At 37.4% G+C, this 16,339-nt stretch overlaps 1 protein-coding gene across 1 annotated transcript in view; it reads right to left on the bottom strand.

The window, feature by feature from the left end:
• The window catches only part of ryr2a (ryanodine receptor 2a (cardiac)), a 156,175-nt gene that overhangs the window by 36,610 nt on the left and 103,226 nt on the right, over positions 1-16,339 (bottom strand). The window contains exons 73-89 of the mRNA XM_088284276.1: positions 15,426-15,508; positions 14,336-14,493; positions 14,121-14,208; positions 13,935-14,027; positions 13,231-13,401; positions 12,869-12,928; positions 12,398-12,532; positions 10,221-10,333; positions 10,013-10,109; positions 8,040-8,146; positions 7,901-7,952; positions 7,755-7,805; positions 7,581-7,680; positions 6,823-6,902; positions 6,659-6,735; positions 6,476-6,549; positions 3,768-3,785 (exon numbers count right to left, since the gene is read on the bottom strand). Of these exons, the coding sequence (XP_088140402.1) occupies positions 3,768-3,785; positions 6,476-6,549; positions 6,659-6,735; positions 6,823-6,902; positions 7,581-7,680; positions 7,755-7,805; positions 7,901-7,952; positions 8,040-8,146; positions 10,013-10,109; positions 10,221-10,333; positions 12,398-12,532; positions 12,869-12,928; positions 13,231-13,401; positions 13,935-14,027; positions 14,121-14,208; positions 14,336-14,493; positions 15,426-15,508 (1,557 nt within the window). The remainder of the gene's footprint in view (positions 1-3,767; positions 3,786-6,475; positions 6,550-6,658; positions 6,736-6,822; positions 6,903-7,580; positions 7,681-7,754; positions 7,806-7,900; positions 7,953-8,039; positions 8,147-10,012; positions 10,110-10,220; positions 10,334-12,397; positions 12,533-12,868; positions 12,929-13,230; positions 13,402-13,934; positions 14,028-14,120; positions 14,209-14,335; positions 14,494-15,425; positions 15,509-16,339) is intronic.

The raw sequence follows: 16,339 nt of genomic DNA, 5'->3' as shown, positions 1-16,339 counted from the left end.
AAAAAAAAGCATATTCAGAGAAAGAATGATGCAACACAGGAAATAATCAAACAGTACAATCACATAAACAAGAAAATGATTATCAATACAGAATGACAACAAAGAGGACCAGGCAGTGGGCATTTTTAATACGTGTTGAAAACAAGACTGAATGCGCACGCAATTAAATAAATGAGCCAAAATACTTTGTGGTGGTAAATCGGTTGTTTTGTTATTATTAAATCAGAAAGTGATGTTGGTGGCCATGTAAACATGGACACACTGAAGTTCTTCTGATAGCAAAGGTCTCCACACTCTGAGAAACTCTGGAATTCGTAATATCTTCAGTTACTTCCTATTGAGAGTCGCATATGCTCATCCATCCATTATCTGCGGCGCTTCTCCTCACGAGGGTCGCGGGGCTGCTGGAGCCTATCCCAGCTATCATCGGGCAGTAGGCGGTGAACACTCTGAACTGGTTGGCATATGCTCATGTAAGTATAAAATACAGCAAATGCCGATAGATTAACGGATGCAAGCAACCTTTTTGACCGTCACAAGATGAAGACAGAAATCCTCAAGCAACAGGGAGGCATCGTTTCCCTCTCACCGTCAAGATTATGGAGGTGATTATCAGACAGACAATGATGGTCGTGGATAGTTAAAAGGTGGAAGTTCAGAAATGTGCGGAGAACTTTAAGAAGGAGTTAAGAAAAGCCATGGGTTGTCTTAATGAGCTGGCAGATGTTGGTTTAGTGCTGTGCTTCTCCATTATTTTCTGTTACGGCCCCCCTAGCAAGAAGAAAACCATTTGCGCCCCCACCACCACCCACTCTCCGCCACTACTAGAAATAATGGCATTTGTCTATAAACTAGTTATAGATACACCTCTGCACAACATCGTATCCTTGTTAACAAAGAAAACAAAAAGAAAGAGATATAGTTCGACTTAAAAGAACAATCTTATTAACATTGTTTAGTGGTCTGTAAAAGATTTTAAGTGCATCAATTTGCCGGAAAAAAGCATGTTCCCCAGGGTCACACACGGCCCCCTCAGCATCGCACCGCGCCCCACTATTTGAGGAGCACTGGTTTAGTAAAATAAGGGAAATTGGGGACAAACGCAAGGTTTCTGTGATATTAAAAAGGGGATCAAGACAAATATGTACAATTAATTAATGTGGCGTGCAACCTGTACATGTCAATTGTGAAAGAAAATCTAATTGCTAGAGGGAGTAAACAACTCTAAAGTTAACAACTCTAACATGGGTCCTTGCCGCATTGTTTTGCATTTAAATTCTGCGCATCAAGTAAAAATATTCGTATTTACTGATTCAGCCAATTAGAGTGTTGTTATCGTTTTGTCATCTGCTGCTTGGCGGTTTTGTTCTTTCAGTAGAGACATAGCTCGCCTCGCTGATTCACTTCCTTTTTCCCTTCTTGTTAGGAATGTAAATTACTCATGCGGAATTAAGTAAATTACTTTAAGTAAATGATGGCCACATTTTTTTTTACTGCATTGAAATGGGACTGAAATGTATTACGGCAGCTTCATCATAATTATCAACATGAGTGTACATTGTTTGGACAATATCTTAACTGTTGATGGAGAAGTACAGGGAACACCAGAAGGTGCTGAATTGGGTCATTATGGTTTTGAAATACTACATGACAAAAGAAGGATCTGTTTTACAGGGAGAGCAGATCAATAGTGGTAGAGAAGTGTTAGACGAGCGCAGGACATGCATGAGTACAGTGAGACAGTCATGAGGTGTGATGCTGGAGTGACATAAAAGTTCAAGATAGAGTTGCGACTGCATCAAGAATTGGCTCTGAGCATCATCTTTGTTTACTATAGCCATAGACCTGTTCTTAACCTGGATTTGATCAAAACTCAGGAGTTTGGCGACTAAGTCTCAGGGCTTCAGCAGAGATGAATCAGATATTTAATCTCTTTGGCCCCGCCCGCAGGTGGTGAGCCCTGGTAAACAGATGAAGAATGGCTGAAATACCCAGATGATGTACAATATACAATACAACTTTATTTGTATAGCGCATTTCACAACACCTGGAGCTGTAACAAAGCGCTTTCCATATAGTGTAATATAAATTAGTGGGAAATTAGAACAGGCACTCATGTTAACATATTTCTACAGTATGTCACCTCATGACTCATGTCTTATACTGGGTATATAATATAAATGCTAATTATATTAATTATATCTTTGCTGCTGTAACACTTCAAATTTCCCCATTGTGGGACTAATAAAGGACATCTTTATCTTTATCTTATCTTTATCTTTATTGCTTGCGCAATTTTGGTTTGATGCAATCTGCATTTCCTTGCCAAGACTTGTGGCACACGTAATGAAAAAAATTAATCAAATTGAATCTGTAATCTGTATTTATTGATAGCTTTTTCAAAACTGTGGCAGGCTTATTTTGGGCTTGAACTACATTCTAGAAAAACTCAATCTAAAGAAAATGAATTACTGGTAACAAATGAAAGGAGTGATTATTCAACACATTTACTGGCTCTGTGTTTGTTTTTTAATTTGTATTTCAGCCCATGAGAGTCAACATTGTGGAAAACATAATGGGTATTTTACAATTCACACCAAACGTTACTCACCACAGTAGCCAACTCAGTTACTCAAACAACAACAGCCAGTGATTTTGATTTTACAAATGGGGGATTGAGGATGTGGAACACAGGATAAGTAACTATTATACCTGTGATAGCAATATTTAGATCATGCAGTGGTGGGCCGTCAAGGCTTCTCTGCTGGCCTAACATAATCAAGAAAACATGATCATATTCTTCACATTGATGTGATATTATATCCTAGTGTTGATTTTTTAGGTAAGAGTTTTTATCCAATCAGAATTCATCTAGCTCATGTTGCCAGGCAGATTTCATAACACCAGTAGCAAGCACTGGTCGCCCAAGGCCTTCAGATACAATCGTGTGGGCGTCTGTTCTGTGTCTCAAGGAGGCTTTTACTGTCGAGAGACAGTTGCGATAGCCAATCAGATCACGAGTATGATGGCAGTAAAACCTTCCTGCTGGCTTTACGTTGAAGGTGATTAACGCGGCTTGTGATTGGATACTCACTCGTGAGGGGGCAGCACTATGCAGAATCAACACACCGGAGAGTCGTAACTGGCGACCATTTGAAAATCTAAAATATATTTTTGCTTTTTTAAACCACAATGGCCGAAGGAGGGAAAAGTGTGGATTTAACTGCAGACACACTTGCGAGGCCATTTTCAAGACGGACCTTTCAAAGGAAGCTGGTTTGTCCAACACTCACTCAGTAGTGGGTAAGTATCTTTCTGTATATTATTTCTCCAGCCATGTTGTCATAAATTATGGTAATATGTGGGTTTATTTATTCAAGTCAGACTAAGAGGACTTCACTGAAGGCCTACGCGTGAAATGCACGGCCCACCACTGAGATCATGTGCCAGATACTGAACACATCCTGAGAAGGACCCATGTGCTATAATCACTACCCAGACTCTTCTAATTGTACAATTTCTATCTTGCAAAACATTGCAAAATCATTCTAAAATCAGTTTGTTGTTTGTCCAGGACAAATTGATATGTTGAGAGGGGAAAAAAACTGTCACATGGAGGCAGAGACTTGTTTAAAACACAAAGAGTAAACAAAGAATAACAATAGAAGATCAAAATTCAGGATCTGGTCAGAACTGATACAAATGAACAACTACTGTGAAAGAGGGTCCCCATCAACACAAAATTAGTGGATGGATGGCATAATTACCACGCTCACAAGTGATTACTGAGGAAGGGAAAAAGATGCAATGCGATAAAATGTAAAAAGGAGACGAAAGAAAAAGAGAAGGAAAGTAAGAAAAAAGAAACAGAAAATGTTATACAGTATATACAGGGAATATTGTCTAATTTTGTTATTAAGGAACAAATGTTTTGACAAAACAACGGATAAAATGGTGTGCTCAATGACGTTATGATGCCTTGAGATGAAAAAACGTTATCTACATGTTAAAAATCAACAATATTATTTAATATTATAGTATATTCCATGCATTTTGTTCCGACAAAATGCCCGTCAAATTTGGATCAAAAACGTCAGATGTTTGGTTCATCAGAAGAAAATCTACATTTACAAGTGGCACAATGATAGCCCCGATTTACTTATTGATCCATTGTGCATACTTTGAAACAGAGATATGTCAATAATCCACAATATTAATTATCTAAATCATACCAACGATTTATGGTTACATTCCAGAATACAAAAAATTCCAGTATTTGGATGACTTAAAAACTGTACTAATGTACTCCTTGGACACAAACGATTTTTTTACTGAAATGAAATATGAAATATGTTAAGCAGAGGATGAGTTCAAAAAAAAAAAAGCCCAAACAAGAAAGTTTAAAATTGTAAATAAAAAGATGATAATTTTTATACATATTGTATAAAACTGAGGTTGGTCCTTAAATCTGTTGCAATTAAATAATAGTGACAGGACTAGTCATATTGCATAATAAGGATGCATATTTTATGGTATGGCATAAGTATATAACTCTAAGTGTAAAGTGTATACTGTGGAACCTCAAGTTACTTACTAAATTGGTTCCGTGAGTGAACTTGAAATGTTCATAAACCGAGATAATCTTTTCCATTGAAACAAATGAAAATGCAATTAATTAGCTGAGAAGCAATACATAAACAATTCGTTGGTAAGAATGCAATTATACATTGTCTCTTATAAGTTATATCTGGCAGTGCTACTAAGATTTGTCTGCTTCAAATTGGAACCGAGAACAATGAAATGAAAGCAAAGCCCGTCGGGACGAATTCACTGTGAAATGCAAACCCTAACTCTGTAAGTCAATATACTCCGAATGGTCAATGCAAACATCACAAATGGTTCTTTGAGAAGCTCTCTTTACGCTATACAAGGATCCTGATGTAAAACAAGCATTGACAACAGTGTTTTCGGAGGAAAAAAAAACCAACAGCAACAGTTGTCAGTTACAATGGCAATGTGAGGCTGCCCTTTGCCCAATTTTTAGTCCACTCGTATATTATTCGCCTGTGCGCCGAGTTAACGCCAGTTAATGCAAAGACTTGGTCGGAGAAGGAAGTTTGTGTAGTTGTTTCCACTACTCATGTGTAACCAATCACAGCTGAGCTTGAGAACATCAGACGAGCACGAGATATAATTTTCAGTAGCAAGCAAGTGGCAATGTGTGTTTATTAAGGTGTTAATTGTACATGAAAAATAACAAAGTTATCAAATTCATTTAACACAAAATATTAACTTTTTATTGCTGAAAATAGCTAAGGAAGATTAATATCCCTTTAAAATTCAGAACTTGTGAAAATCAGACATCAAAATGATGAGAATGATTTTTTTTCTCCACATGTTAACATTTAATCATTATTTAATAAAGAATCTATAGAAAAAAACTGCCTACTGTGACAATATTTCTTTCTGCATTTTTAAAATGTACTGACATAATGAACCCCAAACACAACAGTAGTAGGTGTTCTTATGACTACCAAATTATTACGAGGGCATTTTGGGGGGGGGGATTCATTCATTTTCAACCTTTAGTTTGACTTCCTAAAGGCTGCACAGGCCGGATGTAGCTCTAGGGCCCTACGTTACTATAATGTGCTGTAAATCTTTACGTTCATACATGAAGTTGGTCGGGAAAAAAAAAAATAAGCACCATCGAGGGGAAAAAATTTGCACCCAACAACAACCTCTGGGGCTCATCTGAGAACCAAATAAAATAAATATGTGATGCCCGGATATGTTGATGAACACCTGTAACTTATTCACTATTAATTATAATTAATTACTAATTATACACTCGGGATTTTACACCATCACCAAGCCTGCCCTCCTGCTTATCTCGATGACCTTGTAAATGGTTTCAATTTGGATGTTTTGGCTGTAAAGGAATTGATTCCCCCAATTAAGACGGCGTGGCTTCAGCCCGAGTAGGTAGGACGGCGGAGACGCCACCACCATTAATCAAATATCGATCCCACACATCAGAATAACATTATAAAAACTATAGGTTAAGGCACAATGAACGTTTTTAAATAATACTGCATATCATGTCAAAATACAGTCATACAGCACTATATTGGTACAGGAAGGATTCTCAGGAACCTGGTGCTCGCCTCAGATTGTGAACATGCATCTTAGACAACCTATTAATTTTCTTGCTAGTTAGAAAGGACAGAAAGGTACAAATGACATTTCACAGTCAGGTTATTGAGACACCGGAGACCTCTTTTGAATTATGAAAAATGTGTATTGTATCCCCTTTAAAATTATTCCTAAATCAGTGTGGTGACTTAAGAGGCCTATTCACAAGTAATGCATTGCATTTCTGCAATAAATAGTTGGTAAATATTACAGACCTTCCAAAAACGAGTAAATGTCATAATGAAGGCAAAGATGTTTTAGCAAAAGCTGTACAACATACCTGATCCCTCCTCAGTGATCATTCCCAGTCCTTCTGCTTTGTTCTGTCTCTCAAAAGCATTTAGATCTAGAACACTGAGAAAATGAGTTTAATATAGTAAAACTTAAAGACAACATGAAAACAAAACAAGTAAAAGGAACATGCATAATGCTGCGTCAACTTTTTAATTTGTTCTGCTCTAACCTGCACGACTGCATGAGGCCAGCAAGACTCTGAAAGAATCCCACGTCTTTCCTGTTCTTCAGATAATCCAGCATTTTCTGTCCAGAGATCAGACAATTTCTTTGTAATCAGTAAAATTTAAAATGTGACACATGGACATAATAGACAACAATAATGGTACCTACCAGTTGTACTGTAGAGTTTCCTCCATTGAGAATTGCAATGCCCAGTTTTAGAGTTGAGGCGACCATGGGGCCCATCTCACCTGGTATAAATCAAACAGAGCCTTTACACAGATACTTTAATTGTTTGTGTATCTTTCAATTACCTCATTCACTGCCATTAACGGAGATAGAAGTAAAAAATTACATCCATTTTACCAGGGCTGGCAGTGAATGAGTTAATACACGTTAGCTCCCAGGACTATGCGAAAAGTCTTCCTCACGTTCCATGAAACTGCATATGAAGGTAGATCTCAATCAAGGTTTACGTATAATTTTGCACTATCTCTGGATTGTTTTACATTCATGACATTCAAGTACCGTTACAGGTTTTATTAATTTGACTGATGATTTTTAAATTTTTCAAACCCCCAAATGCTCGATGTGGCTTCACTAGTCTCAACATGGCATTTTGATTAATATTGGGTTTGAGGAATATGAGTTAAGGCGCAAAATGCACCCGTTTTTGTACACCTCAGGGCGTGGTCATTTTGTCACTTCTGTCGACTGAAAATTATATCACATTTGCTCAGGGCTCAACTAATGACCAATCATGGTTCACCTTCAGAGAATAGGTGAGCTGGGTAAAAAAAAACTTGATGAGCTGGCTCAAATCAGAATGCCGTATTTAGAATAGTGGTGCTGCATAAAACATATTATTGGAACGACTTGGACTTCCACTTGAAAGTTGAAATAAGAACAATACAAATGAGAACCCCTACCTTTACTGGCACTAATGGTTTGAAGTACCATCTCAGCCGCTCCGCGATCATGCAGCCTTTCCTGCTGGTATAACAGCTTCTGCTTTTCCATCTCCTTCTCCTATTTATGAAAATGGGGGATGGAACATGTTTGACGAGCAGTGATAGGCAAGGCAAATAATGAAGAAAACCTACTTCAAAACTTTTCACTTCCTCTCCATCTTCATCTTCTTCATCATGGCAACTCTAAGAAAGGGCAATGAAGCAGAAACCTAGTGAATAAACTATTGGGGTAGCAGATATAATAAACCAGATTTTTAAAACAAATATTGAGCAGGTACCTTGGCCATGATATCAGCGTAAGCCATGTAGAGCTGATCTTCATCCACTTTACTACAACAGTCAACACGTACAGTATTTGATTTTAAAATGCTAAAAGAGATAAAACTTGTTCCGACAGGCAAGATGAGTGTAACCCACCACTTCTCTGTAAGAGCCGTTCGACTGAAAAGCTGGATGAGCTGATGTAGAGGATCAATGCGTTTCATTCCCTCCACCTCTTCAAATGGCTCTTGTTCACCTGATTTCTGAAGCACATTCACAACATTTGTAAAAGATTAGCAACACATCAACATTTGCAATCCTCATAATTAGCTCCGTGTTCCCCACGGTCAAGAATTCCAGTACAGTATTTCGTGCTCTTGTGGAAAATGAACTAAAGAAAGAGAAGACGTGATCGCTGGACACATTTTCGCTACATTTACGTGTAGAATAAAAACACAAAGCCTTATACTTAATTTTAGTCGACGCCAGCTGGGAACAATAAAAAAACCTGGAAGAGACACAGTTCACAATGACATGGTGTCAAATTAACAAAAAGTATGGGGTGGTTGTTTATAACGTAACATTAAACCAACAAATTTAATACTCCAACAATAACTTTAAACTGATGCTGGCTAACTTACTAGTGTAGTGTATTTTCACAAGGTCTAACATATGCAACCCATTTTATGGCCATGACGATATTGGTGCCTCTGGGTATACCAACTCTTGGGTTGGACCTCCCTAATACTTAGGTTACAGCCTTGAATGGCAGCGGGCCTTAACATTATTTACGAAGAGTCTGGAATCTGAAGAGGGGTCATTGAAGCCCCAAGGAAGGTGTTTACAGAAGAGGGGTCTGGCGCCAAGAAGTCGCCACTGCATGGGGGTCTGTGCCTCGCACCCATAGGAGGTTGTTGAAAAATTCAGTGAAGGGGCCGCAGGATAAAAATGCATATGCAATAAGGGAGAATTAGATATTCATGTCTTTTGTTTGCCTTCCCTATAAGAAGGGAAGGCTCGAGAGAAGGACACCTTTTTTTCTTTCGGGAACTTCTGACATCAGCTGAGATCAATAAAATCTTCTTCCAACCACCGGTGTGTGTCAGAAGTTTTTTCCATCACCAAGCCAACCTTGCCTGGCGACCTGTCCGGAGGGGAGCTGAGCCAGACCCGCACATCAACAACGAAATTTACCACACTAGCTTGTAGCATATAGCAATATTAGCCACTTGTTGATCTAATTGTGTGTGAGGTTGAATTTGTGCTAACTGAGAAACATTTTACTGGTCGGGCAACTATGGTTTCAGTTGGATTGCAAAATTAGTTAAAGCAGACAGAAGAGCTTATCAAGTAGTTGCAAGTGAACTACCGATCACCTTAGGCAGCTACACATGGATGTATACTGAAAACAAAAACAAACTAGAACAAATCATTGTGATAAAATAATATACCGCACCTAATTCAAAACAACTTTAACCTACATTTTCATCCATGAAATATGTGTATCATCATGGAAATGTTCGACAAGAAAAAAAAAAAAATAATAATAATAAAATGTAAAAATTATTATCTTGACAAACTACACCAAAACATTGACAGTTTGTTTTTTTTACTAAAATTAGACCGATAAAATTGTTTTCCAGGACCTAGATAAAGACTAAAATTATCAACTTATAGTTGAATAAAATTTGACTAAAAAAGCGGGATGAGGTTGACTGAATGTCCTAAAATTTAACAGGTGCGATTGAAACTGGACTAATTCAGAGACAAAATTTTAAAATAGCTGAAAAAATTAACACTAGAGTAAACTGTTTCAGGTAAGACGCCATTGAATAAACTCATTAACCCAGATCATCTCATTCTCATTGCATTGAATCCATCGCTACTGGACAGTTATTTAAGATGTTTCACCGCTTGCCGACGAGGCTTCAACAGTTCATACAACAAGACATGGTTAGGACAGAGACAAGCTAGTCTAAGACTTTAGCCGCGAATGTTTTAGGAAACTGTTTTAAATTGTGTAAAAAATACATGTCTTCTTTAAATTGAACTCACATGATATGCATTAGAATTTGCAAAATAGGAATGCTCTCGTGCTAAAACTGCAATCGCACGCAGTATGAACTTACAGCAAGATCCTCTATGAGTTTATCCTCAAAGAAGTGTTCTTCTGCCTCAATCCAGGATTTCTCATAGCCCTGGAGGAAAAGGTTGACAGCCCGATGCCTAGATTGGAGGAGATCATTCATACAACCAATCATTTGCATTTAATACAGTTAATAAAATTTAATATTTCCATTGTACTTGAGCCTATGCGCGAGCGTTCATACAATTTACCTGGGCAGATTGTAGAGAGGGGCCATTCGGAAACAAGCAACGACAGCTCTCTTTCTCTGTTTGGACAGTAACTTGTGCCACACAGCCTTTTTACTGCGCTGAGGATGCTCAACCTGAAAAGACAAGGAGACTCAGACGTCTTACGGTTCATGTATGTTTACAGAAAAATCTTAAATGATGAGATATTTTCTCATCGGAAGTATTATGATTGTAAATTGTCATTATCACTCATAACATTTTGTCACAATCTCTGGTCTTTGTAATATCCTCTTGTCCTATGCTGTGATTTGGCCGCGGTTTATTTTCTTGAGTCTTTTGCTCGTGCTGTCCTTATCTGCCCGTCGGTCTGCCTTGTCTGGCCTGCTTGGCCTTTTTGCCGCCACTCCATCACCCTTTTTTTCTAATATTCAAAATAGAACTACAATACTTCTGTATATGTATCTGAAATTAATCAAAGAAAATTATGAAAAAGATACCTATTATATTGATTTGATTTTACAGTTTCTGTATTCGTGAGAGACCGATATGCTTTTTTCAGGGCTGATACCGATTATTAGTGGTTATGGAGGCCGATAACCGATATTTGAAGCCGATATTCATTTGTTGAAAAAAGGGATCAAATGGTGTTAAAATTTTGAAAAACAGCAACTCCAAAACTTAGCTTAATTGTCTTTAAGCACACGTTTAGTAAACAACATTAGTGATTTACAACATGTTAAAGCTTTTTTAAGAGTTTTGAAAATAGACAATTTAGTTTTAAAATTTTAACAAAAAGTGCACAGAGCTCCCAAGCTCAGCTGCATGTCTTATAGTTCGGTGAAAACAAACATCTCTTTAAAGTTTACTACGGCAAATAGTTTTCTATTAGTTGTGAGTTGTAGCAGACTAACAATATTAAAATATCTGCAAAGTCTGTTGCATCCTGTATTGCGTGTGACCCGAGGAGAAAAAGCGAACATTCAGCTTACTGCTGATTGGCAGCTACAAACTGCACAAGGAACTAATCACATGGTACTATGGGCAGGCCAATCTGCTTCTCCAGGCAGGGCCACGAGCACAACAGAGCGAATGAGAGAAGTGTGCTGCAGCGAGCCAAAATTAACCAGCGGTTAATTTGTCTGCCTTGAATGTTAAAATAAAAAAAAAAGTGGATGACGATAATTGGCAAAATGCCTAATATCGGCCCCTGATAATCAGCCCGGACGATAATTACTATTATGTATGTAATGTTTTATATATAACTGTAAGTACCGTATTTTTACGGCCATAAGACGCGCTGCATCAAAGGGCGCAACACCGCGCACCGCACTACAAGGCGCTAGCTCAGCTCGCGCTAGTTCAAGTTCAACGGCCTCGCTCTAGCTGGCTCGGCTGCTCGCGTCAGTTGGTGCCAGCTCACCAGTACGCGATCCCTTATCGTTGCCTGAGGTATCACCCCATTTCAATGACAGATGTCATGAAACTATAAGGAATCATTGCCAATAATAATGACTCTAACCAATAAAAGGGGTCTTGGCAATAGTCTTTTAGACAACATCAGGGGAGGGACTTCACTGGTCACCACACTCCTTAGAGTCACGGTTTCAAATCAAAACCCAAAAAAAACTCAGCATACAAGCAAACAAAGAAATAAGATTAACACAAAACATGTATCTCTCATGCGATCTATATACCCAAAAGAAATAAAAATAACACAAAAAGATTATAGCAATGGCTTCTTGGGAGCCACTCAGCCTTAGCCAATTACAGCAATGGCTTCTTGGGAGCATGTTGTGCTTTGCGCTTTTTGCAGTCTGTTGTCTAAACCTGGGACGTTTCTTGCTTGCAATAACATAAATGATAAGACAGACTACAACATTGTGGACAGCTGCCATTTTGTCCAGCTTTCTCCTACACCATCACCCAAACACAATAGTCACATAATGTATGTCACGGTCAATTTGAAGCATTTGATGATTCAGACTTTGTCCAGCAGGGTGACCTAACATGCACTCCGAACAGCCCAATGAATAAAAGGGTTGATGGTCGCAAGTGATGTAAGTGATGTTTAGTCCATATAATGGGTGCTTCGCTTTACAAGGCGCTTTGATTGTTTTGGGGAAGATTAGGGACTTTAAAGAGCGCCCTATGACCCGGAAAATACGGTACTAAAATTAACTAGAACCTAGAGCTCTAACCTGGTCGAGGTGGAAGAGGACATGAGCAATGTCCAGCACTCTTTCCACATTCTTCTCTGGGTCAAAGGTGTTATCACAGTGATTCAGAATGTCTCTGTACAGGGCCCTTTGCCAGCGAATAGCAGGGTCCTGCAACTTTAAATGCACACAAACAAACAACATAATTGAAATCAGTCGTCATCAAACCTTTTTACACCAAGTAAATATACTGAGCGCTTCACATACTATCATCATGACCAATGTCAAAATACAGTAGCTTAGTAGGTCTAAGTGTTTCCACGTTGCACCAAAAAGTTAAATAAAACTGACCTGTACTTGGGAAGTACTCTAGTACCAAATGTTGAGCTCTAAATAATCCCAAATGTATATATGACTGCATTTTTGGGGTAAATAGACGGTTATTTTTACAATAGAGAGTAAGGACAAATTTAGCCTCTGTGTCATGATTTTTACATACTGTGAATGATTTACCTTTCCTTGCAGATGGAGGTTGTTTCTAATGACTTCACGCACTTCATCCTCAGTATCTTTCTGTAAAAATAACAAACATACATAGCCTTTTAAATGAAAAATCTAAGTACGGAATTATTTAGAATTGTATCATCGCAAAAGCATGGTTGCAGATATTTGTGATAACCTGTGTTCAGTCCCCAAGAAAAACTGTAATGAATTTTAAGATGTGTTTACGAATTGAAGATGCAATGTTTGTTTTCAAATAAATTAGAATAGAAGTGGTGACAGAAAAATACAAAGAACGGGGTAAAAAAAAACATGTGGTGTGAGGATAAGCGGTTAAGAAAATGGATATATGGAAGTTGTTTTCCCTTTAATACCTGAGAGAATCGGTTCTTAGCAAGAGCAATGAGCTCTTGTTCACCAGGAACACAAACATTAAGTCCAACGGGCAACAGTCGCTTCAGAGCTGCCACAATCAGACTGGTCTGCATGGAATATCGATCTCCCTTTCTCCTTAACTTCTTCCTCTCCTGGTATGAAACTATTACCTATGGTGAAGTTTGAAGACACAGGAGACAAGAGACACAATGACAGTCATTTATTATTTTGCCCCTATATGTCAATAAATTGTCAGCATAAATCACAGTAAAGTGAGGTCAGCCTCGTTTGAGGAGGTGAGTTGAGCATGTGAGATGCAATACAATACAATGCAACTTTATTTAAATAGAGAATTTCACAACAACACAATTTGGTAATTGAAGGGGAAGTCAACCCAAAAAAGTCTTTACAAGTATATGTTCTATGCAGGCCCACTAGTCAAAACATGGCATTCTGATTAATATTGTGTTTGTGCAGTATGAGTTAAGCAGTATCCAATCCACCTGTTTTTAGCCCAGTCAGGGACGGACATTTTGTCTCTTCTGTCGACCGAAAATGACATCCCAGTTGCTCAGCTTCAGAAAACAGGTGAGCCGCAATATTGATCAGATAGCCATGTTTAGAAAAATGAAGGCGCATAGAACATTTTATTGCAAATATTTTTGGGGGAGTTGACTGCCCCTTTAAGAAAATTTACATATACCTTTGACATCTTACACTTGGAATCTGAGATGAGGAAGGACATGTTGTTGATTTCATTTTGAACCACAAAATTCTGTTCCTCTCGCTTGAAGTTCTGTATTTGAGAAAAGTGATTTTATCGTTAAAGGGAGTAGTGGTGGGGCGGGACTATGTGAACCCATCATAGTTTATGTTTTCACAGCCTTACATGAGACTTGGCCCAGAAGATGAAAACCTCAGCCACCATCTGGAACAACACTTCTGCCTCTGGATTTGACTCTTTCAGCCATGTGGCCCTGTCAGTATATTAAGAAATTGGATTACATTGATAATGGAAATGCTTGAAATGTACAAATACTACAGTCCACCAAATATAATTTATAGGACACCCATTAATGTGTCAGAAACACAAATGTATTTTACCTGTTGTAGTCAACAAATCGTATGAGAAGAGGATAAAAGGCGTAGAGGTCTCGGACAAGAACTGAAAATTGGTCCATGATGAGAAGCTCAGTTTCTGATATCTCACCCCTCCCCTCAGCCTTGCTTTGTTCCTCATCCATCAGCACAACTTCTGCTTTCTACATAATGTGATCAAAAATCCCATATAAAAAACAGAAATGTATGTAGACAGCGACAGTCACCCCCAGTATAAGTTGTATGCAAAGAAACTCAATTGGCAGCATTACATTCAAAATTAAAACAGCAAGTTGTGATGAAATTGTCTTTTCTAATCTGTTTTCAGGGAAGCTCATTGAAAAAAAAGTGTTTAGTGTTGCTAATCTTTCTGGGATATTTGGTGCTGGAATTTTGCCTGAAATTAGGGTTACAGCAATTAATCGGCTCGGATCGGTATGGGTGCTGATTTCCTTAATTTTGGGGGTTCAGTTATCGAATCATCCCTTAAAATTAAACCGATCTTCTCCATTGATCTCATCTTCCTTCACAGAGGTATGTATAAGTCAGCCACTGTGATCTTCTTCTGTGAGATGACGAGACAGAACTAATTCATGTGCAGTTAAAAAAAAAAAAAAAAAAAAAAAAAAAGAGGTGTGTTGTTTCACAGGAATTGTTCAATATTTTACAATAAGACAGGGTTGGAACATGGAAGGTGTATGATGTTTGTCAATGGAAAAAAATCTGGATCAGCAAAAATTGCAAGCATTTAAAACATCGGGGATCGGACAGAAAATTGTGATTGGTGCAACCCTACCTAAAATGGCAGCTTTTATAAAAATAAATAAATAAAAAAGCCTGACTTTGTGGATAGGTGCTTGAGGCCTTGTCGTGTTGTCTTATGATAGACATTGTCACACAATATCGTGTTGATTGGTTAAATTGTGTCACAGCCAAATGTTCTCCAACTTTCCAGGCGGGGTTTGTTTTGTAAGTGAGTTTTAGGGAATTTGGAACAATACTAATGCATTTCACCAGTATACATGCTAACAATAATAGTTTTTGTTTTGTTTGTTTTCTATTCCAAAGGAAACCATACATACCAAACACTACTCACTTTTCTAAGTTTCTTCATCAGAGGCAGAAAGTGGGTCTTGAGTAACTGGGATTTGGCCTTGCTGATGATTGGTTGAGAAAACACTTTGGGGGGGGGGGCAGGGGGGGGAAGAGAGAGATGTTATTTATCAAAAGGTTCGTAAAATCCTGGGGATTGCATGTTATGTGAAAACTAATTTTAAAAAATCATTAGTTAAAATACATAAACATTTAAATATATGTATTTATTTTAATTAATAATTGTTTATTTATCAGTCAAAATGAAATAATAAAATGTCGGTAATTTTGACATTTTTATGTATGGTTTTATTTCCATTTATCTAATGAAAAATATAAATTATTTCCTGTATTTATCTGTCTGGGAGTGTATGTTATCTGAAACCTAAAAAAATATTAATTAAAATGCATACACATTTAAAAAATATGCATTTATTTCAATTAATAATTGTTTAATTATTTATCAGTGAAAATTAAATTATAAAATGAGATTTTTTATTTATCTATTGGGAAAAAAAAACTATTTCCTGTCATTTTAGTTTTATTTAGTTAGTATTAGTTTATATTTATCTAATTCTGTTCATCTAATGAAATAATTGGTTAAAAATTTAGAGAAAAAGCAAAAATGATATGTACTATGTCTGAAAGTGAACAATTAAGCTATGTTCACACTTTGTGAGAAAAAGCATAAATGGGTGTTGCACGTGGATGCTGTTAAGTGAGCAATAAACCAATTTGTTTGTGAAGTAAGGGATTTGTAAATCGAGGTTCCACTGTATATTCAATTAACTTTTCCTCAATACTGCAATGTATGAAAATCTCTCTGTGGGAGGTGTTAAATTCTGATAAAAATATATATATATATATTATTTGACTACATTATATTAGTGTAAATTTAATTGAGTGATATGTTGTGAT

The sequence above is a fragment of the Idiotropiscis lumnitzeri genome, chromosome 20 (genome assembly GCF_059441095.1).
Source record: "Idiotropiscis lumnitzeri isolate Australia: NSW breed Sydney's pygmy pipehorse chromosome 20, RoL_Ilum_1.0, whole genome shotgun sequence".
NCBI classification, from domain to species: domain Eukaryota; kingdom Metazoa; phylum Chordata; class Actinopteri; order Syngnathiformes; family Syngnathidae; genus Idiotropiscis; species Idiotropiscis lumnitzeri.
The sequence above is the reverse complement of the archived record's forward strand: the minus strand, read 5'-3'. Positions and strand labels throughout refer to the sequence as shown.